General features: G+C 43.1%; 1 protein-coding gene across 2 annotated transcripts in view; it reads left to right on the top strand.

Annotated features, from left to right (window-relative positions):
* Positions 1 to 12,164: 12,164 nt before the first annotated feature.
* LOC135909442 (MAM and LDL-receptor class A domain-containing protein 1-like) overlaps positions 12,165 to 24,306 on the top strand; it is a 269,265-nt gene continuing 257,123 nt past the window's right edge. For both annotated transcript variants that reach the window (XM_065441399.2, XM_070536030.1), the window contains exon 1: positions 12,165 to 12,394. In XM_065441399.2, coding sequence (XP_065297471.2) covers positions 12,316 to 12,394 — 79 coding nt within the window. In that variant the 5' untranslated portion in view covers positions 12,165 to 12,315. The remainder of the gene's footprint in view (positions 12,395 to 24,306) is intronic.

A 24,306-nucleotide genomic window follows, 5' to 3' on the forward strand; every position in this document is an offset into this window, starting at 1 on the left:
ACACTGAGTGGTAGACCTACAACCATGTTCTATTTGCACCAAAAGTGTTCTATTACAACCTGCTTTTAAGGGATAATAACCAAGCTAACGTCAACACATATGAAATCCCTTCTTTCGAACGAGGAATCTAATCTAAGTGTTCTTAAAGGCGAACCGAACAAGTAACGCTCCGCCTCCTTGCCTTCCTTCATCCTGCGGAGGACACAGACCCTCTTGCGTTATTACTTCTCTTAATTTCTTAAGTGCCCCACCTTGTCTTTCCTTCTCTTCAGCTTATACTTGGTCTCCTACTTTTAAGATGCATATTGCTGGCCAATTTTCAGCAGGAAATTTACGCCACAGATGTAAAAGCTCCGAATTGCGTCAATAGGGCGCCAGCCAGGCAACGAAGCTGTTTATGCCAGTCATTGTCACGTTAATTACAACATTGAAATATAAAATGGACACACGAATTCTAGATCGCAATGACATTTACACGGCTTTGCTATAATATGACAGATGCGTAAATATTATTTTATAATAGTTTTGCTAGAAATACCTATACACAATAGAAATATATATTATCCACAAACATTACGTTAAAATTCACAAAAAATTCACAATGACTAAACATTTATAACAGCTGAGAGTCAAGCTGTCCCATGAAGATCAAGCAATATTACGTTGAAATGCCTTCCCATGGTCAATTTAATGTGAAAAAAAATATCTTTAGGTCGCTTCTTCTTGAAGCATTCAAGTGACAGGCGAACAGCTTGAGATTTCACAATGACACTGACGTAATGATCTCTGAATATTTTACTGCGCTGATTAAGTAACGGCTCAAAATTCAGGTGATCTATGCAAAATCACGTAACATCATGTCCAAAAGCATATTCAAAGACAGACATAAAAATATTTCACAAAGTTAAGTTCGAATGAGCATATGCACAGCTTTGGTACTTCACGAACGCATTTCACTACTCGAAAGAAAAAAAAGAATCTTTTGTAATTCAAATTTTTTTGTTAGCAATGTAGCTTTCGTTTAGAGATCACATTACAAAGCAGCCACAAGAAATGTAAGATCGCTTTTCTGATCGACATTAAGCCTGAAAATGTTGTTAAGGGATCGAATCTGCTACGTTGTGAAGCGGAGAATAAATGGCGTCCAAGCCACGGCAACCATGACGTGTTTCCGGCTCCAGCAATTGCCCCGGGCCCGTGCACTAGGTAAAAGTGTGGGCTGTGAAATTAGCTTTTGTAACTGTCAGGGAGCAGTCGCAGGGGGGTGATTTGGAACACCGCATATGCTGAATATTACGAGCCAATTTCATGGGTTCTGAACTTTACGGCGCCCCATCGTTCGACCTAATTTATGAATAAAGGGAAAATCGGACATCCACTCGTTCGTAGCAATTCCTACAAATGAGAGGAAACCGTATGGGTTTCCTTTGCAGCAATTGCTACGAACGGGTGGATGTCCGATTTTCCCTTTATTCATTACTTCTCTCCACCTTGCGGGTTTCCGCAGAACTACTACGTCAAACTCTTGCCTTTGCTTAGTTTTGTCGACAAATTCGACTTCGCGCTGCCATCTGCTAGCCGCGTGGTTTGCTCAGATGGTAGAGCGGCTGCCCCGGAAAGGCGGTGGCCCCGGGTTCGAGTCCCGGACCAAGACAAATTTTTCGTCAACTCTGAGGCTTTTCTATCGAGGAACCCGTATGGCTTTCCTTTGTAGCAATTGCTACGAACGTGTGGATGTCCGATTTTCCCTTTATTCATTACTTCTCTCCACCTTGCGGGTTTCGGCAGAACTACTACGTCAGAGCCAGTTTATGACTCAAAGTCTGCTGCGTTGCCAAGGTGTACCTCTTTGGAGTTTTCTACTCATACAATCATGTTACCGCTTCGCCGAATTTACCGAACTACATAGAGAGGCGAATGCTACTATATTCTGCCTAATTGGAGCAAATCACGTGTAATTCGCAACTACCCTGCGCCGAGAGGGTTGCCCGGGCTCTCAAAAACTGAACTAAGCCAACGAGTGCTATTTCTCCGCGCCATCAAACGCAACATCACTTAGGCTAGCAACTGCGTTAGATAGGTGGTAGACCGAGCCAAAGCACGCCCATTCGATTGTGTTGTGGGTTCTCCTGTGTGATCAATGGAATCTTCTATATGGCCAATGTAAAACGGTGACCGAAATTCCGGATTTTGTGTCGTGTTTTGCTAAATTTTTCGGACATGACGCACGAAGTGTATCAAACATGCCAGACATGAACGGACTTGGCGCAATCCAATTTGCCACCCATCCGCCACTTTCGTTCGCGGGACAATTCCATAGCTTGAAGAATGCCATGCGGGTGATAAATATTTTGGTAGAGCTGGGTGATGAACGAAAGTGAAAAGCATCCCTGTTGTCGACCATCATGGTATTTCAAGTAGATAGTATGCTAGTCAGGCATAGAATAGGGCAAAATGAAGAAAAAGCTTTCATCGTGCTGTTGTTGTGATAAATAAACGATATTAATTTTATTGCAATAACATAACTTCTGGACTCGCCGATTATTTGGAAACTTTTGTGGCAACTCAGAAAAAAACACGAATTGGTGAACGTGTCATACCACACCATTCATAACTGGTGATCCTTACCGAACGAAACATTTTACAGCTAATGCCACCTTTATTTTGCTACATTGCGACTTCAACATAACATTCATGCATGATAGCTATCACTTAACTTCTTGGTAACGGCGCCCAATGCCTTGAGAAATGCACTTAATAAGCTGGAAGAAAATAAAGATTACAGCTTTGGGGTGAAGAGAGCGTATGGCAGACCACGCTTGGTTCGATGGACACAAACACTGACTTCATCGCGGCTCATGCAGAAACGGCACCACAACGTCTAATGATATTTTTCTTTCTCAGAAAAGGGCAGACAAGCTCGGGCAAGTTCTCAACAATCACGGAACAAAGTATTTGCAAGATAATGATGACCTACGTGTGCATACTTATGGCTAGCACAGAACTCGAGGACTATAATTCTCACTTCCGATGGCCTCCCACGCAGCGACTGTGCCCGTTCAGACTCTCGGCGAATAGTGTAGCAGAATGTACGGCACTCTGTACTGCAAGCTTCAAGACTCACGAGGCTTTGAAAACTCGACTACTGGAGGTTAACCAACCATGCGAAGCAGTATTCACGTAACGAGAATGCGCGCGCGACGTGGCAGCAGTCTCCGCCTAGTGACAACACACCTGAGAGGACGCCACTTAAAATTTCTAGGGCCTATTGCGTACTTCTAGGCATGCTTCTAAAGATGCAAACATTTAGTTAGGAGACATTTCAATTATTACCGTGGACTCAATTGTTCAGGGGAAAAAGACATGCGCTAATCAGCTGCAAGAGTGACCACAGAACTCGACCTAAGCGAGCATCCGACTTCACTCAATCTGAAACTCATGCACGAGGTTGAGATGAACATTGCTGACATCACACGCAGGATTTATACCACCAAGCAACCTCACTTTATCCGCATCTATGTGAGGTTGGGGTCGGATCAAACGTGGAGGTCGACCTCATCAGGTTGGAAGCTCGTGTGGTTGGCCACCTTTGATTACAAACGCTTCAAAATGGATGGTTCTACAACAAATTTCAGTGTGAGAACAAAAAATTGTAGGCATCCCATCACATTTCGTTAGTCGATGCTTCATTGACTGATTGAAAACTCTACTTAAACTGGTGACCAATTGCATAAGGTTGAGGAAGGTGATAAAGTGAAAGGAATGAGGTCGGCCTTCTTAGAGATCGCAAACGAAACGTTCATTTTTCTGATAAACTCTCTTTACGGCGCCTAGTTCTAGTTCTAGTTCGCCTAGTGCCTAGTTTGGCTCCTGTGAGCGAACTCGCGGGTCTGATATTATGCTGTCACACAGTTCGCTTTTCGATGGAAGCTTTATACAAAAACGAATGTTCAGCGTACGTTGGGTGCCCGTTTAAAAACTGCAGCTGAAAGTAATTATTCCGGAGCCCTCACAGGGCTTCCTTCCTCCTATCACCTAAAACGCCAATAGCGGAAATTTAAAACTCTCTCGTTTGTTTCAATTTCATTTTCTTTCTTTACTGGTAACGAGCCTAGGGGTTCACGCATAATTTCTCATAATTTCGCTTCGAAGCTGTGCCAAACTACCGAACTGATTGCTCATTATGCTGAAACTGTTAGATTCAACTTCTATCCCCCATTAGCCAAATTTCAGCACTGCTGCCGAATTGCATGCCGGTAGTTGTAATCTTTAGCGTGCTGGTGAGAAGGTGTATTATCGAAACATGCTAATATTCATTTTCTAACTTGACTAATTCACTAAACCTTCAACATTAGGAGGAAGCACATTCAATTATGTAAGGTAATTCTACCTGAATAAGAAGCAAGTTTGAGCTGAAGAGATGAGCGTCATATTTAAAAGATGAATCTTGAAAAAAAAAATGAAAAATTTCAAGCAATATGCAACGTCCATTGCCGAGAGAGCACTATTTAAGAGAACTAATGCCACAGTGATGACGTACTTTATGAAGCATTTTGAACATTGCGATGCTTCCATGGAGGATAGCGTCGACTAACATGACAAAACACCGAGGCTGATAACATTCTTGGAATTTTCAGACGATGCTATATTGCTCGCATAGCAAAAGCATTTAGTAGTGAGATATGAACTTGAGTGTCACATGGCATACGAAGGTTTCAATGCTTAGCGTGCCGTATGTGCGGAAGTATTGCAACAAAGTTTTCAAAAGACGTTCACCTACATTTATATTGTAAGAACAAAGTACATTGCGGAACACGCATGTTATCTACTGGCAGAAAACTTGGATAATAATTACTTTTAATGCCTTGTAGTATACAAAATAATTTTAAACATAACACTGGACCGCGCGATCTCTTCTCTTACTCACGTAATTTCGCAACCGTAACAGATAGCAGTGCAACCACTACCAAGAAATAATTCTATAGAATTTTATGTTTGGTTTTTATTTGACTCTTTCTTCTTGACGTCAAGGTGATAGACGACATGGAATGCAACATTGATCCGCAGAAGCATTATTCGATGAATTTATGGCACACTTTCTCAAGTAGAAGTTTATCTAAAATGCTCTCTTTAACGGCAGATATATGTGCTACCATTAACAATGACTTCTGCAAGCTCACGGCAGGCTTGACAGCTTGTCTAGGGCATCTTTTGTACAATATGTCTTCCCTTTCGTCAAGCATATCTGCCGATAAAATTCTGACGACGTAGTTCCCTCAGCCTATGTCAATATGTCGAGTGCTCTTGTTAATTTCCCATCAATAGCACACCCATTGCAGATGGTAGTGCGATAAGGAACAACATCCTTTGTGTTGCAGCAGATACCTAGGTTCCCACTTGAATAGCTGCTGGCAATTCAGTGAAGTGCAGCAACTCGAATTATTGCTACTTAAAGCAATCTTAGAAATTTTGGTGAGCAAAAATATTATGCCACAAATACGTAGGCATTATTGTGCCTTGAGCATCCAAAAGACCAATACTCGAGTTCGGCAGTGCGAGGCGTGGTGTAATGGCCGTATTTTTCAGTAAATTCGGGCGTACCATTGTGCCATTGGATGTCAGTAGTCTTTCTAATAAAAGGAAGCTTTTCAGTGACCACCGATAATTTCGTACAATTGAAAGCTTTGCTTATTTTATGACCAGAAGAAAAACACCAGACATAGCGATCGCTTTGGTTTTGAACTAATTTCACCAGCAGAATTCTCGTGTCGGTTGCAATTATGGATTGCTTGTTGGCTTGTTCCTAACTGAATTGCCTGCAACTACTAATTGAAATGGCTAAGAATCCGTGGCCTAAATGGCCGTCGATTGGACGCGGGGGTTAACTAAAGGGGGAAAAAACATGAACTTGCTTTGCTTGCGCGCACTCGTCTGACCGGAACTTCGTAACTTCCTGTATATTGTGGACAAACGTAGCTTTGTTTCCCATGCCACCGAAGCCCGTTTGCGGTAGCTATTTATTCTTCATAGTTATGGGACTGGGTGTGGAAAAGTATGATGCGCACACATGCACGCTCGCACACACACACACACATTCCCGGAACTAGGGTTAACAATGGGTAGGACGATAACGAGAACACAGAGCACGACGCTGAAATACAGAATGCTAGCTACGCGTCGAAACCAGACGCAATAAGCAGCGTTCATTTCTTCCTTACCATTGAAGCTTTGGGAAGGAGTCCATGCGCCGGTTATAACGCGACGGCGTTAGGGGCCCTGTGTCTCAGAAAATCCGGTGTCGGCGATATTGTCCGCGAGCAAAAATTGCCGTATATACTAAGGTATATGTTAGATGCCATGCCTTGTCATATGACATGCGGTGTACGCGGGTTATATTGCCACACCATTCTATCACTAAAGTTGATTATGTCTTACGTTCTTGACAAAGTTATTCCACGGAATATCGAGAAAAAGACTCTAGAAACAAATCTCATGAAACGAAACACCGACAGCTCATGGCTTTTAAGTTAAATCTTCTCAGATTGAAATATTAAAACTGCGAAACAATAACAGCAACCTGACAACGATCCAATTTTCATGGCGCGGCTGTGCAACACCTGTGCACTCGGCCCATGTAAGAGGCCGCATTTCTACCAGAAAGCTTGCTTCATCCATAGAGTTTGCCGCTAGCGTTTCCCATTAAACATTACGGTTGCATAAGCTGCAGTTTCCAGGGAGCGTGAGAAGCAGCCAGATATATTTGAATGTTATCTCATTCCACTCTTAAAGGCGAAGCTTAAGCGTCCTCCAAATTTTTTTCTTTCAAGATAGGAACATTTTTTGTGATAACAGTCAGCGAAGAGAAGATTCCACACATATCAAAACCCGCCCCCTTCCTTTTTCTATGCCAAAAGCAAATATTTCCATATATCCTTATCAGCGTGCCTGTGGAGCCATTAAGCACACGAGCGCGGTGAATGTGCTGAGTGCACGAGCACCTACTGCCACGATCAGCCAGATGGCACTGTCTGACTGCTGCCCGGTGTTTCCCTGAAGTCATCCTCAAACAACGGCATACACTTGAACGATATAGCAGTTGTCACACCACGAACAGGATAATAATGCGAACCACAACACTGTTTCACAGCCCTCTCGTGCTCAGACTGCCTCAGAGGTAGGTTGGAAGGGAAACATTACATTATTTTGTAAAAAACGCGCATAATAGGTGTGACGCAATCAATGTTTCTCACTACAAAAGCGTCATCTGAAAAACGTCCCGTTGGTCGGATTGTTCAGATAACGGCTGTGTTAAAAAAAACATGCACGCTGCTTCCTCGTGCTAGTTCCTCGCATGTCATGAATGTTATGTTTAAGAAAACTAACGATGCAGTTGAAGTATAGTGCCGAGTTTTGTGTGCTTCTCGTTCTCATTCTGTTTTTTAGTGGTACTTAAATCAATTCTGTAATAAATCCCAACTAGCCCAACTTCTAACTCTAATTGTTCTCCAGACATCATGCATGGGTGGTACAGTGCGACCGTGAGATCGAACGAGTGTTGCCGGGCTGAATGTGACAAGTGAGAAATTTCTGCACCCACCGTGATGGTGAAATTCAAAAACGCTAGTGTACGCTGCATTGGGGTAACGTTAAAGAACCCCAGCTGGTCAGAATTAAACCAGTCTCCCAATACGGCCTCACGATCACATCGTGGTTCGGCAAGTAAAACCTCGAAATTAAATTTAATAAAAAAATATCGCCGCAAGGAAACAAAGAAGTAATCGCAGAAACCTGAGGCACACCTAGAATCGTGTACTTTTTGGTCCATATTATCTGTTTTGATACCCCGCTCACTCAGTCTCGTGATGACGGCCATAGAACAAAGGCGATCAGGTACAATGTTGCCCACCAGAAAACATTGGACGGTGAAACCGATAACGATATAGATAGTTTTAGAGCCTTGAAGGACAAACGTAGAGCGAAGGGCAAGGAGTCCTTGCTTGTAACGAGAAATCTCTCCGTCATTTGCTTCAATTACACTTCCTTTTTATTTCATAGCTGGATATCGCGCCGACGCAACATGTTTACCGCCGTAATTGGCAGTTTGAGAAATCGCTTGATAAAATAAACACAGATTCAGCAAAAATATATTGTCTTTTATCCAGACCCGAATGCAAGGTTTTCAGTATCTCAATTATGCAGGCAAAGCAAACGTGAAAGTCGAAAGTGTCTACGCAGCCAGATCTGCCAGAGAATATCTTGCCACGAAAGTGAAAACACGGTAAAGCAACTAACGCCACTTCGAGTGCCGCTGTGATTGGTTGAAATATACACAGTAAACGCAAAGCATAGACACAAAAGAGGAGCGGAATATGAAGTTTTATTATACAGTTACATAGTTACATACATTTGCATGCGGAACTCTTTGGTGGCGTCCAATGATGTAATCTCCTTGCTTATGTTATAACACATATTGTGCGCAGTATTTAAATCGCGCGAGCACCTCTCAGTTATCTGATTCCTTACATTACGTTGAGGCATGCTGGTGCGATGACAGAAGCACAGGCGACTGATTGTCTACAGTGCTTGAAGTTCTTCGCTACAAATTATGAGCCGCCTGATAGGTTGGTACAGTGTCAAAATTTTCAGCAGAAGAAATAGTCGCACTTTCGCCTAAAAGGAGAAGCGCCCATTGCGATAGCAAATTAGTAGACATCTATACGAACTAAGAATACTAGCTTTATCGGCCGTATAAAGTTGTAAACATTCGCTTACTAACTAAATTAACAAGCATGGTGTCACGCGCGCACAAGCAAACTTGAACACATTCGATGAGCGTGCAGAATGGCTGGCAGAACGCTCGAGTGAGAAGGTGCGGCAGCCGTATCGAGCGAATGGACCATTGCGCTGCCTATCGCTCCAACGCGAACTAATTGGTGAGAACGCAGCACACACAAAGCTATCAGCTCTCACTCCCCATCACAGATCGCTTTCCAGGTAGGGCCCGCGTGTCCGCCCAACATGCAGCCGCCGACGGTATAGAAGCCCCCCTCTCCCTCTCCTCCCCCGGTGCCTTGTACACAATGGAAGACGACGCGCTTCCTCCCCGCTTTCCTTCCTTGCACGTGCGAGATTGAGCCACCATCGTCGGCTCATCCTCACACGCTTTCTCTCGCACATATAGCATACGGCGTGCGGCGATGATGTTGTCGCGCTTGAGTGGTCTCCGAAACCTCATAGTGATGGTGATGCAGACGCCGACGTCAGAACTGCGCCTTGAGTGTCCATATAATTGTTATCGCAATATAAAGCAGAAAGAAGCACGAGTAATTTTATAGATATCTTTTGTTTTTCGTAGCTTGGTTTTCGGTGATATGGCCAAAATATTCTATGTATTGTTTTTCCGTAATTTTTCCGGAAATAAAATGGACATAGCTTATTCTAAGATGGGGATAACTTTAGCTCTCCTAATGACGGCAACTTTCTGTAGTAAGATTGTGTCAAGTGCTGGGATGCATTTGTAACAGATAATACTCGTACACATAAACACGCTACGTAGAATATCACCGAAAAAAAAATGGCGAACTATGTGACGCATCCAAGTATCCACTGAAGAAGTCTATACAGCCATGCTATTTGCGGCATGACTGGTCCTGATAGCAGCTGTACCTTATCGAAAAGCTCAGACCGATTGGCTCGCATGTACAAACTTAATCCGCATATCTTGCATGCCTGGTGAAGCTACAAAAGAAATTTAAATGGGATCCATTCCCATCAATCAATAAGAGTAAGATTCAAAGCGTGCGAAGAAGGGAAGCTTGTTTTAGCTACAATAATTTTGGGGAACATCCGTAAGTGCTCTCATAGCGAGAGCAAACATACATTCTCTAATTCAAAGAAATAGAGTTTCTGCGGATAAATTTTAATGCATAAACATTCTTTGGCGAGTACCTCATGTCTGTCACGGAAAAGTCATCGAAAAGTGTAATGCCTTGTGTCTGCGAAAAATGCGTCATTTGCGAATTGAAGATATTCAATCATTATGATAGCGTAAAAGTAGAATATTGGCAGCGTTATAAGCAATAAGGAACAATTTAGACCAAAGAAAAAATGATTGGCGGAATACCCGTAGGGATACATAGGACTAAATGCATGGGGAAGCATTTAGTTATGATGGACTAACTGAAATGTGAATGTGGGTCAACATAAAATTTGGGCGTGGGCCAATCTCAATTTATCTTTGGGCCAACTTGAAGTTTGGCTGTGGATCTGGCCGAACTTAAGCTTGAGGGTGAGCCTACTTGAAATTTGGAGTAGTCCAACTCAAATGTGGGGGTGGACCAACTTAAAATCTGGGGGTGGGCCTACCTGAATTATGGAGGGGTGCAACTAAAATATGGGGAGGGCCAAGTTAAAACTTGGGGGTGGCCCAACCACAATTCGGCAATGTCTGATTTTGAAATTTCAGGGCAGGCCAACTGAAATTTGGGGGTATGCTTACATATACTTCAACAGCTGCAGTAGAGTTCCTGCATATTTATATGAGATAATCACCATCCAGTATAAGATAGATCTTGCTAATTTCACATTTTTTTCATCCATTTACGCTGCAAGAACACGCCGTGATCTCAACGTAACATTCTTTTGAACGTACGCCAACTGCTTTAAGTACTCATTTTGTCCAAGGACAGTAATGAGCGGAAACAACTGAGAAATGACGTGTTGCAGCCATCTCTCGAAATGTTTTTATCGCGTACCTATCTATTTCCTGCGTCAGGATATAGTGTTGTTTATTGTACATCTTTGTTTGTAGATGCCATAGTTCTGTGTACTTGTTCAATGTGAATTTTGCTTGTTTATGCATTTCTATAATTTTTTTATTTTTGTTTTTTCTTCCTGCCAATTGTTTGTAATACGTTTGATTGTATTAACCCATCCTGCTGAAATCCCTTTTTCGGATTGCAGTATAAATAAATAAATAAGTAAATAAATAAATAAAAAGATAAATAAGGAAGGATAGCAAAGGGAAAAACACATATCATTTCCCAAACAGTAATTATGAAAAATTTTCCCTTCACCCTATAGGGACCCATTCTGTTAAGAAAATTTCTGAATCTTTGCTTCTTCCATTGAAGTTAATGTTCTGTATTAAAAATTTCTCGTTTTTCATTTTTTTTTATATTTTTCAAGCTTTCAGTGTAAAATACATTACGCAGTTTGATTTTTCTGCAGAGGTTATCTTTCTTACGCATGCTCTCCAACAAACCAATGCTGAACTCTCAATTATGCGAAACAGAAATTCTCATGGAGTGCACCTTGCAAGCGGAATAGGCTTTAAATTTTGTTTATGAGGAGGTGAGTTCATCACGAGCAGTGTTAGTGTCGTTTGGATAAATTTCTTTGTGGATCAGTCTAACTCAGCAATTCATTGGCCCCCCTTGCGAATTGTATTTGTGGATAATTGATTACAGGCTTTCTGTAACAGGTTACGTATGTACAAATAAGCTTATTGAGATATGATTCGACCCATTAGCAGACAACAGCAGACAGCAACCTGCCATGCCGAAGCTAGGTTAAGCTAGGTGAGATTAGACTTAGTTTAAAAAAGCACAAAGATAATCGGAAACCGTATTTCGTTATGAATCGGTACGAAACACATGGACTGCATCCCACTTTAGCAAAAAGTTCCGAAAATATTTTCCTTATATTGTTTAAAAATGCCGTAGACTCACGCTTTCCAGTCAGCTGTTACGTATGCCAATATATCATTATTGGCAATATTTTAAATGAATCCAATTTGTAAATCACACAAGGCAACTGCAAATACTGCTCGCTGTTGCAAAGCTGAGAACCCGTAGGCGTTTCATGCATGCAAGTGATGCCTCTTATGCACATCACATTGAGTAGGCGTATCATTGATAAGAGCACCGTTGTTTCATATCCTTGTGTCCGCCAATTCCACGTATTTGGTGATAAGAAAAAATCCGACAATTTTGTATTGGCGAGACATGATAAGTCGCGGCCGCTGAAAGATGAAAGTTAGATAGCGCTAAATCAGCAAACAATGGCTATCTAATCGAAAAACACTACCTTTGTTTCTTTTGTCGCTTTTGTACGAGTAGTGAAACTTGTAGTACTCGGCACACATAAGCAGATGACCCCGAAAGAGCAGTGACAAGCAGGTGTCGAAGTCCTGCTGATTGTTCCTGCTAAATGACATACCAAGTAATACAACTAGCAAGCGAAAGTTTGCCATAGAGCAGAGGTGGGCCGCTACGGCATAATATGTGTTAGGGTCAGCCGCGGCATCGGTGCACCATGACAGCGCGGAGGACCACAACTGTGCTCACGACGACGTTGCTTCTACTCTGGTCAAGTGTCTCTTACGTGTCGGCAGGCAAGTGTTCTTAATGGCAATGCTCAGTTCTAACGTAACCAAAAAAAAAACAGAAAGCTTTAAAATGCGACAGAAGCGGCATTCTATGTGAACAGTATAGCCCGAGTTTTAGAAATGTCGCCCGTTTCTTTTTTTTTTTTGGCAATGTTGAAACACTAGAGGTTTTAAAATAACCAGTCACTGCAGAGAGGGGGCTCCCCATAATAGCGCAAGATCTGAAGGGAGTGCTCTGTGGAAGAGTATAGTGCAGTTGCAACAGTGAGAAGAGCAGTTTATATTTCATTGCAGGTTATGTGCATATGATTAATGGGTTGGTTGGTATGTATGTATGGATGCACAAATACAGTGCCTTTGATTTTTTAATAGCATAACCTAATCTAATTTACCGTAACTTATTTCAAACCGCAATAATTCACTTGACAGTCACTTTAGCCTTCGCTAAAGAGGATGAGGGTGAAACCCTAACACTCACGAATCAGTCACTAAATTACTTAACATTCTCCTTCTAATAAGTTGCTTATTACTTCTTCTCCCCCACTAAAGATCGTGATTTTCAGTGCCCTTGATTAAAATTAGCATAATTAGGTGTATATTAATTATTTTCGCCTTAGTTAACATCAAGTTGTGGGTTTGACTGCCACTAATGGTCGTGAGTCCGACCATCAATGCTACCATGCATTTTAGGGCCACTTAAATTTAATCCCACCAAAGGTCAACGGTTCAATTCCCACGAAAGGTCATGGGTCCGAGTGCCTCAATTAACCTTGTCTTATTGACACCAAAGGTCACGTGTTATTTTTCAACTCTCACCGATGGTCGTGCGTCCGACTCACAAAAACGGTAGTGGGTTCGAGTGCCTTAATTCGTCTTAACGCCAGAGTTCGTGGTTTATTTCGAGGCCCACTAATTGCCATGGGTTCAAGTGCGTTAATTACTCTATCTCTATTAGGCGTGCCTTAAATTATTTCACCCTAAATATTACAAGAGGTCGTGCCTTCATGTGCCTTAATTACCTCGGTCTTGTTGACACCAAAGGTGCCGTGTTGTTTCAGCTCTCACCGTTGGTCGTGCGTTTGACTCACAAAATGTTGTCGGTTCGAGTTCCTTAATTCGCCTTAACGCCAAAGGTCGTGGTTTATTTCGACTCTCACTAATGGTCGTGGGTTTGAGCGCCTTCATTAACACTATCTCAATTAACCATGCCTTAAATAATTTGCCCTAATTATTACAAACTGTACTGGGTTCGAGTGCATTATTAACTTCGGATTAATTAACATCTGAGGTCGCCGTTTATTTCGACTCCTATAATAGTCGTGGGTTCGAGTACCTTCATAAACTTTACCGTAATTAACTCCAATGCTCGTGGCTTAGTTTGACTCCCCCTAATCGTGGGTTCGAGTGACTTAATTAACTTTATCTTAATTAACCGTGCCTTACATCACTTCGCCCTAATTAACACCAAAGGTCATGTGTTCGACCAGCAATGGTGGTGCCATGATCAATTCTGGTACCATTGAATTTTGGTGCAAACAAAAGTCGAAGGTTAGAGTCCCACCAGTGGTCATGGGTGGCACTATCAATTTCGGTACAATTGAATGCTGGTGACATAACGCCGGACGGTCACTTTTTAGATAACGCCGGACAATTGTTTTTTGACCAATGAGACACTCAAAGCTTTCGTCTTGAGAAATACAAAGAAATCAATTATTTAAAAATGTACCTATGTACACGTGGTTTGAATCGAACAACTCGCATTCGTGAACCTAATGTTTTATTATAGTGCCACAAATCACGGAAAGAAAGAGGCAGTATTACACCGATTCATTGCTGGCTGCTGTTGCCCCCACGTTCTTGTGTTGCCACAATATCGGGGGGCTCTCTCAATATGTCCACTTCGTTTAAGGTGCTTTTCAGTTTCGCTTGTTTCAAGGTGTCGTGCCCGGTAAGCATCCTGCCTTGGCATTTGCGCGCTCTATCGTATGAAAAAAAAAATCCGCCCAAGCACTCCATGCAGATGGTTTACCAGCGAACCTGAAACAGGCGGCCCCGGTGTTTACGACGGTGTAATTTCGAATATTCGTTTATGCATTTCGTTTATGCATTCTATGCATTTCGATGGGGGCGAAATGCATATGCATTTCGCCCCCATCGAAATGCGGCCGCCGTGGCCGGGATTCGATCCCGCGACCTCGTGCTCAGCTGCCTAACACCCCGGTTCTGCTCGCGGCGGTGATGATCGAAAGCTTCCTGCTCCTCAGGAGTGCGTATGACGCGTGGCCAACCCATTTCGGAGCTGAAGAGTAACTGCTGTGCGTGCGCTCGGCTGCAACGGAGAGAAATGACGTCACTAGTGGCGCAGCCAATCACGCACCTCTTTTTCTCTTTTTTTTTATCGCGCATGCGCGTGCTTGCGATAGAGGAGTTTAAACGGTACAGCTGACAGGCAGACGGACGCACGTATCGTGTCATATACAGCCTGGCTGTAAAAGATGATGTCACGCGTAAAACGCAGCCTACCTCAAAGCAGGCATTACACGTGGAATAAAGTATATAGCTTCTTTACATAGTATGAAAGAATGTGATAAAATGAACTAAAAATGTTTGAACATTTCATTTCTGACTCGCAGAAGGCCACTTTTGCAACTGAGACTGATCGATGCTGTTAACATTATTATTAGAAATAAAAATATAGCATACATAAACTACACGTCCAGAGAAAGAAATGCAGGCTAGGAATTCTCTCCTGAATGAGACACCACATCCACACATTTGAAGAGTGGAGAAAAACAAAATGAAAGAGGAGTGGAAGGAAGTGAAAGAAGTAAAAGTGAAGAGGAAAACACTATTAAGCGCAAGGAGAGCGAGGTTAAGTTGCTGTAAGTGATCCATCAGCACACAGCGACAACTTTCGAACGTTAGGCATTCTAACAGCAAGTATTTAAGCATTTCCCTGTAGTGTCCACAAGCCTCTCACGAAGGACTCAGCTTGCGTCTTTGTCGGTGAAGGGGATGTGCGACATTAATGCACCCGATGTGTAACTTGAAGAACAGATAGCTACTGCAATGAAAGAAACTACGCCGAGAGACAGATTTATGGCGCACGAGATTGGTGCACGCCCAGAAATTGGAGGTGCAATACATTTGGCGACACGTTCATTTGGCTGTGAGCACTGTAGGCGGTGCCGTATAAGCAGTCGGGCAAAGTCGAATTTGTGAAAACTCTCATCAGGGAAGTCAAAATTGTTCCCTGACGTCACCATTTGTTCTCAGATGCCCACATATGATGATATCCATGGAAGCATCAGTGTTCTCCACTTAGGTGGCAATGATTTTGTCTTCTTAAATACTTCACGTAAAAGCGGTGATTCAGAGTTGGCGCTGGATAATAACCTCCTGAGAATTCAGCGGGAATCACTTACTATAACTGCCTATGACATGTCATTTCGTATTTTTGATTATGCACTTCAGCATGATATTGGTGCTTAATATTTGCGCAAATGTCGAAGGTGCCGCATAATCTGTTCGAATAGAACACTCTGCTGCAGGCTCTGCGCAATAAAATGCAGAATTTGTAGGGCCTTCACGAACAGAGGTGCCATGCATTAAGCCTAGTAAAAATATGAACTTGAATTATTTAGAAGGTATGGCGCCAGTCGACGTACACTTACAGGGAATACTGCTGTGTTTTTTGGAACCACTGGAATTCTTGAGTTGACAAGCAGCAAAGCATGGCCGTTCTCACGCTCAAGGGTGGGGTTTTATTCCACATCCAGAATCTCAAGGAAGGCAGACGTCATTCCGCCCTTGCGCGGCTCCGGCTTGCTGCCGAGTCGCTCAAGGAACTTTCTCCTTAGTGGGCCTCATAAAGGGGATATGCGTGCTGGAAGGCCCTTTGACATTTTCGCGTGCGTGGTAACAGCAGCGAGCGCGCTCCCAATAAAATTCCGGTCACCAGCCGGCAAGCCTTAGGGCGTGTTTTTCAGTCGTTTCGACGTACCGAAAGTCTTGCTTTAAGTTTTCAGGTAAAAGAAAAGGAGCGCAATCCCTCAATACTGCTGCTTAGAAGGTTTATTATATCTTATGTCCAACTGGACTTGTAAAATTACATTAAAAAAATTAAACAGGAAAATTATGAACAGAAAAAAAGGCGATGAAAGTCTCTGGGCGTCTTTTTTGCGCTAGTAATTGGTTTTGCTTTCATTCCCTCAGACTAGGTCAGTGAAGAAGATGAGAGGCTTTCGACTGCTTATGTTCGTAAACGCCGAAAGTTGCTTAGAGAGTGTGGAGCATACACTGCGTAATGTTGCCTAAAGAGCCTGTGAAACTGATCACGAACAGGTATGCAAGAAGCACATGATTTCTGATGGTAGCAGTCTGAGCGACAAAAGCGCGGCAGTTTGGGCAAGTTGGTATGTCATGACTTTTTTAGGCATGTATCGCAGCTCAGAAAGAGCAAAAAGGAAGGTGGAAGGGGTAATGAAAGGGAACGGCGAACAGAGTGAGCGCTCACTTTGTTCTCCGTTCCCTTAAAAAGTAGGACGATACCTATAAAGAAAGGAGTCAGACAGGAAGACACAATCTCTCCAATGCTATTCACTGCCTGCTTGGAAGTATTCAAGCTATTAAACTGGGAAGGTTTAGGAGTAAGGATTGACAGGGAATATCTCAGCAACCTTCAGTTTGCCGATGGCTGTGATTATGGGACCCTCGTCTGTATATTGTCTGTTACCAATTCACTGTATTTAAAGAATAATAAACTGAAACTGAAAGTGGTATTGTTCTATTCAGCAACAATGCAGACAAGTTACAGCAAATGATTGAGTACCTTTACAGAGAAAGTGTAAGAGTGGGGCTGAAGATTATTATACAGAAGAGAAAGATAATGATGAATAGCCGGGCAAAGGAACACGAGTTCAGGATCGCCAGTCAGCCTCTAGAAACTGTGGAGGAGTACGTTTACCTAGGTCAATATTTCACAGGGAACCCTGATCATGGGAAGTAAATTCATAGAAGAATAAAATGGGTTCCATAGCATGCGGCATACATTGTCAGCTGATGCATGGAAGCTTACCATTATCACCGAAAAAAAGGTGTACAATCAGCGCATTTTACCAGTGCTGACATATGAGGCAGATACTTGGAGACTGACAAAGAAGCTTGAGAACAAGTTAAGGACCGCGCAAAGAGCGATGAAATGAAAACTGCTATGCATAACATTAACAGACAGAAAGAGAGCGGTTTGGATCAGAGAGCAAACTGGCATAGACCATATCCTAATTGCCATCAAGAGAAAAAGATGGAGCTGGGCAGGTCATGTAATGAGCCGGTTAGATAACCGTTGGACCGTTAGGGTTACAGAATGGATACCAAAAAAAGGTAAACGCTGTCGAGGATGGGAGAAGACTAGGTGACGCAGTTGAAGATGGCAGGAGATGGCCTGTTTGTTAACCTTGTGAACAAACAGGCTGTATCTCGCCTTAAAGAAAATTGGATTGCAAACGTTGGCCAGTTTAAGCCCCATCCCTCGCCTCCCTCTTTGCAGATTTACCGATGCGACTGTTATGCTCGCACATAGAACCAGCTGCTCCATGACTCATAAAAATTGTGTGCATAAATAAACCCTGCTGCAGCAGAAGACTGATATTGTAACAGGTAGGCTAGAAGTTATAGTGTAGAAAATCAGAGGACAGGGATCTCTCATCATAACCATATAAAAACCTAAATATGGAAAATGCAACATTATATTGCTACAGGAAGTTTTTCGAAACGGTGTTTATCTATAATGCATTCCCCAGCACTCTCAGAACGCGGAGCTTGTGCAAACATCGCTAACTTCTTTCCTGTGTGTTGTGAAAGCTGCTCTCAATAGCTTTAGAAACAGAGAAGTCTCCTTTTTTCCTCACTGACAACATGGTTGCCTCCCCCATATTTTACTCGTAATTGTCGCAACCTGCTTGCATACAGCGAACGGATAACTTGGCGAATTCTTAGTGAAGTGCACTGCTATACGTTAGTTTGTGACGCATGGCATACTGGTGCCATGCGTCACCAGCTTTCGTCTTGTGCAAGTCTTTCACTCTCGTTTCACTTACGTGCTGTATACCCCAATGACAACGTGCAGTCACGTTATGCGACGCTGCAAATCTTCTAGACTTAAAGCAATTTGTGGGTGATAAACGTAGACTCTTGCAATTATTAGGGCGCGAGCACGTTTCTTAGCACCGAGCTTGATAAAATGTAGATTTGTGGACAATTGTTGTAAAAAATTTCTGATACCAAAGGGCACAACAATATTTTATGCCCAACTCTGCATAAAATGAACATATCGTTGTCAATCGCAAAAGTCCGCTAGACACGCGTCGAAGTGTAACTTCTGCAGGGAATTTCTATAGTCAGCTGGGTCGATATGATATTTCCAGTTTTGTGAACAAAAGCTGTGTTCTATCTCGATGACAATTTTCCTCTACCGTTTCAGAAATGATGCGCTGCGCAATGCTCCCGTTTCATCATGGCTTTCAAGCAATTATTGCTGGCAATTATGTTTCCACTTTATAGTATCGGTGGCACGAGATATGGCACATCAAAAGTGGTAACAATGTATCCGTTCCGTCGGTTGCCAAGTAGGCATTGCTGCAGCTTTTCATGGGAAATTGTTTCTTGGAGTTCAATCTCATATCGCCATGCAGGGCCAGACAAAAGCAATCAAAGCGCATTATTTTATCTTTTCTCTGTATGGGACTAAGCTGATGCTTTGTTCCTCGCACACACAAAATTCTGTAATAATGTTTTTTCTCTTCAATGACATGATTGTAGGCCATTATGTCGCATTTGGATGACCGACGAAGCGGGAAGAGAAAGGGCTCTATGTTGCGCAGCATGAAGAGCTTATTTTTTCTACGCCTTTGAACACATGCTGTGCGGCTAAAGTCATGGCACCTGGCCAATGTACAAAGTGTACGCCCCTTCCTTCATATGAAGTAAGCTCCATGTTAGCAAGGGCTTTATAGAATATTCCACTTGATCGTATCCAATTATTGGAAGTTATCATTGCGGACCAAATGAGAATTTTTACAGAGAAAGTTCATTGATAGAAATTCGTCTGTCTGGTCTCCCCATCCAATGTATTTTTCTGAAAAACTGCTATTGGTTCAAAATTTGGCTGCGCGGTTTGTTCCGCGTTGCTGTGAGGGGGGGGGGGGATATACCACAATTATAAGGCAAATAAACTCGTTCTTTCACTATACCCATTGCATGTCCGTCCCATCATTGCTCGGTGTTTTTTTTTTTATTGATATGATATAAGGAGATGTTGGCGCGCAATTTAAGGCGCCGGCTACTCCTTATCTCTTGGGTGGTTCCGTCATACGTCATACAGGGTTCACGATTACATATCAAATATTTTTTTCGCACAAGCACCAGGACTTATAGCGCAACGTTTCCACAGGAAGACTATGACGTAAGGAACACATGGTACATACAATATACATGGCAAATGTCTCCACACCTATGTAGTCGAAAGTCTCAAAAGTACAAACGATACTGTCGCCTAATAACACATTTAGCTAGGCTCAGTGGCGCCCTGGAATAGGGGCCCACCCTTGCCGGAAGAGGCTCCAAGTCGCCGGCGCCCAAGACGATGACCGAGACCTCGAGAAGCTAAATCCTTGAAGGAACCAAATAAAGTTTCTCTCTCTCTCCCTCTCTCTAGTCAGCAGGTCAGCGTGTGCATACAATATACATGGCAAATGTCTCCACACTTATGTAGTCGAAAGTCTCAAAAGTACAAACGATACTGTCGCCTAATAACACATTGTCTAGACAGCGGGTGGTATATAGATCGTGTAAATCTATTAGCACATACAGTCACAACAGAACAGTCAACATAACATAATTCCCAAACAGATGCATATATATAGTGACATTGAAATGAACAGAACAATGAAAGCACTAATAACGTCCAACAATGCCGCTGTCTTCAAGAAAAGTCTTTAATGCTTTTAGAGCGCTCTTCAGCAAGGTCGTTGTTGGCCAAGGGCCCAAAAGTTTCCTTAAACTGAAAGGTCTGCGGTCTAATTTACTTAGCACTGATTTAAGTCGGCATCTTGGTGTGTCGTGATGTGGGCAATCTAGAAGGAGGTGATATATATCTTCATCTACAAATCCACAATAACATTCGGGGGTTTCCGCTCGGCCAATTCTGTGTAAAAAATGCTTTGTGTAGGCCTTAATCGATGAATAAGCGTTTCCATAGTTCTATCTAATGACAATGAAGATGTGAATTCAACAAATGGATCAATATGATATAAGTCAGAGCTCTTAGAATTCTGGTCAAACCAAGTGTTTCTAGACATGTTGAAAGACGTTGTCCTTATAATGCAGCGTAATTCATTCTTTGATATTGGGATCGGAGCCGTATCATTTTTCAAGTGCGCTTGTCGTGCTGCTTCATCGGCTGCTGTATTGCCAGGAATGTTGCAATGCCCTGGTATCCACTGGAATGCTATTGCATGTTTCGCTTCGCTTGCCTTTGTGAGGTTTTTAAGTGTTTCATATATTATACTGTCGCTGAATGTTTTCCCCTTTGCGCTGCAGAGTGATGTTAGAGCCGCCTGTGAATCGCTGAAAATTACCCATTTCTGCGCTTCTGTTACTGACAATATAAATTTTACCGCACATAGGATTGCGAACAGTTCAGCCGTTGTGGACGAAGTCGCACGAGATAACTTAAATGACTCTTCTTTGTTGAGGTGCGGTATAATGAATGATGAAGTTGAAGAGGTTGCTGTACTGGAGCCGTCTGTATAGACGTGTGTGTATCCTGAATACCGCATGTACATCTGGTACAGTGCTGGTTGTTGAGCAGCTTGAATGCACATGTCTCTTTTGCTGAAGATCCCTTCTATTGACAATTCTATTTTTGAAACTGTAAGCAGCCATGGAGGATATTCGATGTCTGAGTTCCAAAATTAATTTCCTGGCAATATGTGAAGATTTTCTTGAATTTCTATATGAACACAACTTCTATTTCGTTTCATTATGTCTAGACAGGGTGACTTGCCTGAGGCCAATAGATGCAACGGATGACTTTTTATTAATTCCAGGGATCTGCAATGTAACGACAGGTTTAGGCAGTAGGCAGAACACACGGGGGTATTCACGGAATGCAGGCGGGAGAAAATCTTGAGGGCAAAACACTCTGATGGCGCAATATTATCCTTGAAAAGCTGGAACTTGGGTGGTTCCAGCTTTCCTGCTGGAAGCGCAGCATTGCAGACTTCTTCCCACTGTTGCTTTCTGAAGGTTTTGCACTGCTCTTCGTTTTGTTTATTGAGTTCGGCTATCTTTTTCCTTAGCTTTAGACTGAGCCGAGGGAATAAGCTGAAATGGAGCTTTCATTGGTGTTGGCGAAGAACGCTTTTTTTTGTTTAGCGAACATTTCAACTGCAGAGCACATAACCAAATGGCACACGCTTTCACGGGTAAACATCTCGCGTAAGGCAAATGTGTGGTGCTCGAACATGTGTGTCCACGCATGAATACGAATAGAACGGCGACGAAGTTACGATGACGACAGAATGACAACACTGGAATGATATTTTGAAACAACCACAGTGACATCAAGAACGCTGTACGATGAAGCCGCCATAGTGACGATGGCATGACGACAATGAAATGACGACAGCGTGACGACGATGGCACGACAATGGAATGACAACGTGGAAATAACGACGAAATGGACTGCGACGGTTTCACTACAACGGCATGGCGATAATGTAATGACCACGTTTTATTGACGAAGGCCGTGTGTTGAAAAAGGGCTGACAATGATTAATTGATGGGAGTAGTAGGACAAAAACGCCTTAGCTATGTCGATATGCTGACAATGGGTCCGACCCCGACGGCATAACGACGACGCAATGACGACGATGCAATCACTAAGTAACGTTGCATATTTCGGACGCGCAGGCTCCTACCGCAGTAGGGATTACGGCATCGTTACAATACACAATATGGGCGCTATATCGAAAAGCTATTCCAATTCTGCAATCAGCCATCCGCGATTGGTCCAAAACGTTTTTGGAAAAGCCCCACTTCCCCTGTCTGTAACACAACGTCACGAAAACCGCGATCGCTCCCCACCCCATCCATAAATAAATAAAATCCTATATTACGTGTACACACTGATTATGCATGACTTGGCCGAACAAAACAAATATATTTACTTCTGATTCGACGCCGTTTCGCCATTAGCCCTCGCCTATTGGTCAAGAGTTTTCGCGCTGCACCCACTTCACTTCCTGTCACGCGACGTCACAGAACCACAAGAAGTCACCGCGTCAAAGTTACGTGTACGCGTTAAAGATACATTATTATGCCGAACAAAGCTGAATTTTCTTCTGAAAAGCCGCAGGCTGCCCCGTTCCGAAAGGAAGAAAAGATGGCTGCCACCGATCGCTCAGGCACTGGCTACTCGCACCTGCCGGAGAGCATGGGTTTATTTGCATCTAATAAAACGTTTTGCATGGCCATGTAACGTGTTCGAGCACTTTTGACACGTTTACGACCTCGTTCGCCCAACTCTTCTTTGATGACATTTCGTTTTAGCATCCTTCGTAAGCTTCCGTTGCATGCCGCCGCGATTGTCGACTAGTCACTTCAAGCTAAGTAAGGGAAAGCGGACCAATCGCAGACGCCGGCACCACCCTCTTCATCCGGTTATCAATTTTTAGTGCAGTTTCTCGACCTCATCGAATCCCTCTCCACTTGAGCGTGCTCATCGCCTCCTGTGAGCCAATTAGATAAGACAAGCCGCTCAGCGTAGGCAACGTCATTCGTTTTTCAAGCAAACAAAAGTGACCTCCTATGAAAGAGGAGCGCGTTTGATTTGTCTGTTGAAACAACGCTGCGAGTGGCCGCCCGATGCTTGCGTCGGCGGTTACGCAAATCTGATGTCAGAAGATTGGAATAAAACGTATTGTAATAGTTATGCGTTATAGGGCCCTCGTCATCATCATCAGCTTGGTTACGCCCACTGCAGCGCAAAGGCCTCTCCCGTACTTCTCCAACTGCCCCGGTCATGTACTAATTGTGACCATGTTGTCCCTGCAAACTTCTTAATCTCATCCGCCCACCTAATTTTCTGCCGCCCCCTGCTTCGCTTCCCTTGGAATCCAGTCCGTAACCCTTAATGACCATCGGTAATCTTCCCTCCTCATTGGATGTCCTGCCCATTCCCATTTCTTTTTCTTGATTTCAACTAAGTTGTCATTAACTCGCGTTTGTTCCCTCACCCAATCTGCTCTTTTCTTATCCCTTAACGTTACACCCACCATCTTCTTTCCATAGCTCATTGCGTTGCGTCGTCCTCAATTTAAGTAGAACTCTTCTCGTAAGAATCCAGCTTTCTGCCCCGTACGTGGGTACTGGTATAGGGTATAAGGCCCTATATCAGCTTAAATTTACAAATCTTAAAAGTAGTAGTTTGTATAGGATAGATAGTTTGTATAGGTATAGGAGTCACCTGAAGAGTAACTGTAACAGCAGAGAAGAGTTTGACTATTCTTTTACTGCGCCTGGTCTTTCCGCTATGGAATAGTCTGCATCCGCTACCCTTGTGTTCCCGTCATTGGGTCTTCTCATGAAATGATTACTTCAACCTCACTAAATCGCCAAGGGAAGTACTACATTGCTCCACACCTGTACTTTATAGATCAAAGTCTACTGTTCCATCAATGTTCACTTGAGAGCCAGACACGCTAACCACTCCAGTACCATGCATAGTCCTCCCAGAGCTCTTTCTCAAAAATTGCCGGTTGCATGGCCACGGGCTGTAGACAATACGTTTACGCAAGTGTAGCTGGTGTGCGCTGTGGCAATACTTCCATGCACGCTTTTGAATTCTATAGTCATTC

Source organism: Dermacentor albipictus, chromosome 3, assembly GCF_038994185.2.
Source record: "Dermacentor albipictus isolate Rhodes 1998 colony chromosome 3, USDA_Dalb.pri_finalv2, whole genome shotgun sequence".
Lineage (NCBI taxonomy): Eukaryota > Metazoa > Arthropoda > Arachnida > Ixodida > Ixodidae > Dermacentor > Dermacentor albipictus.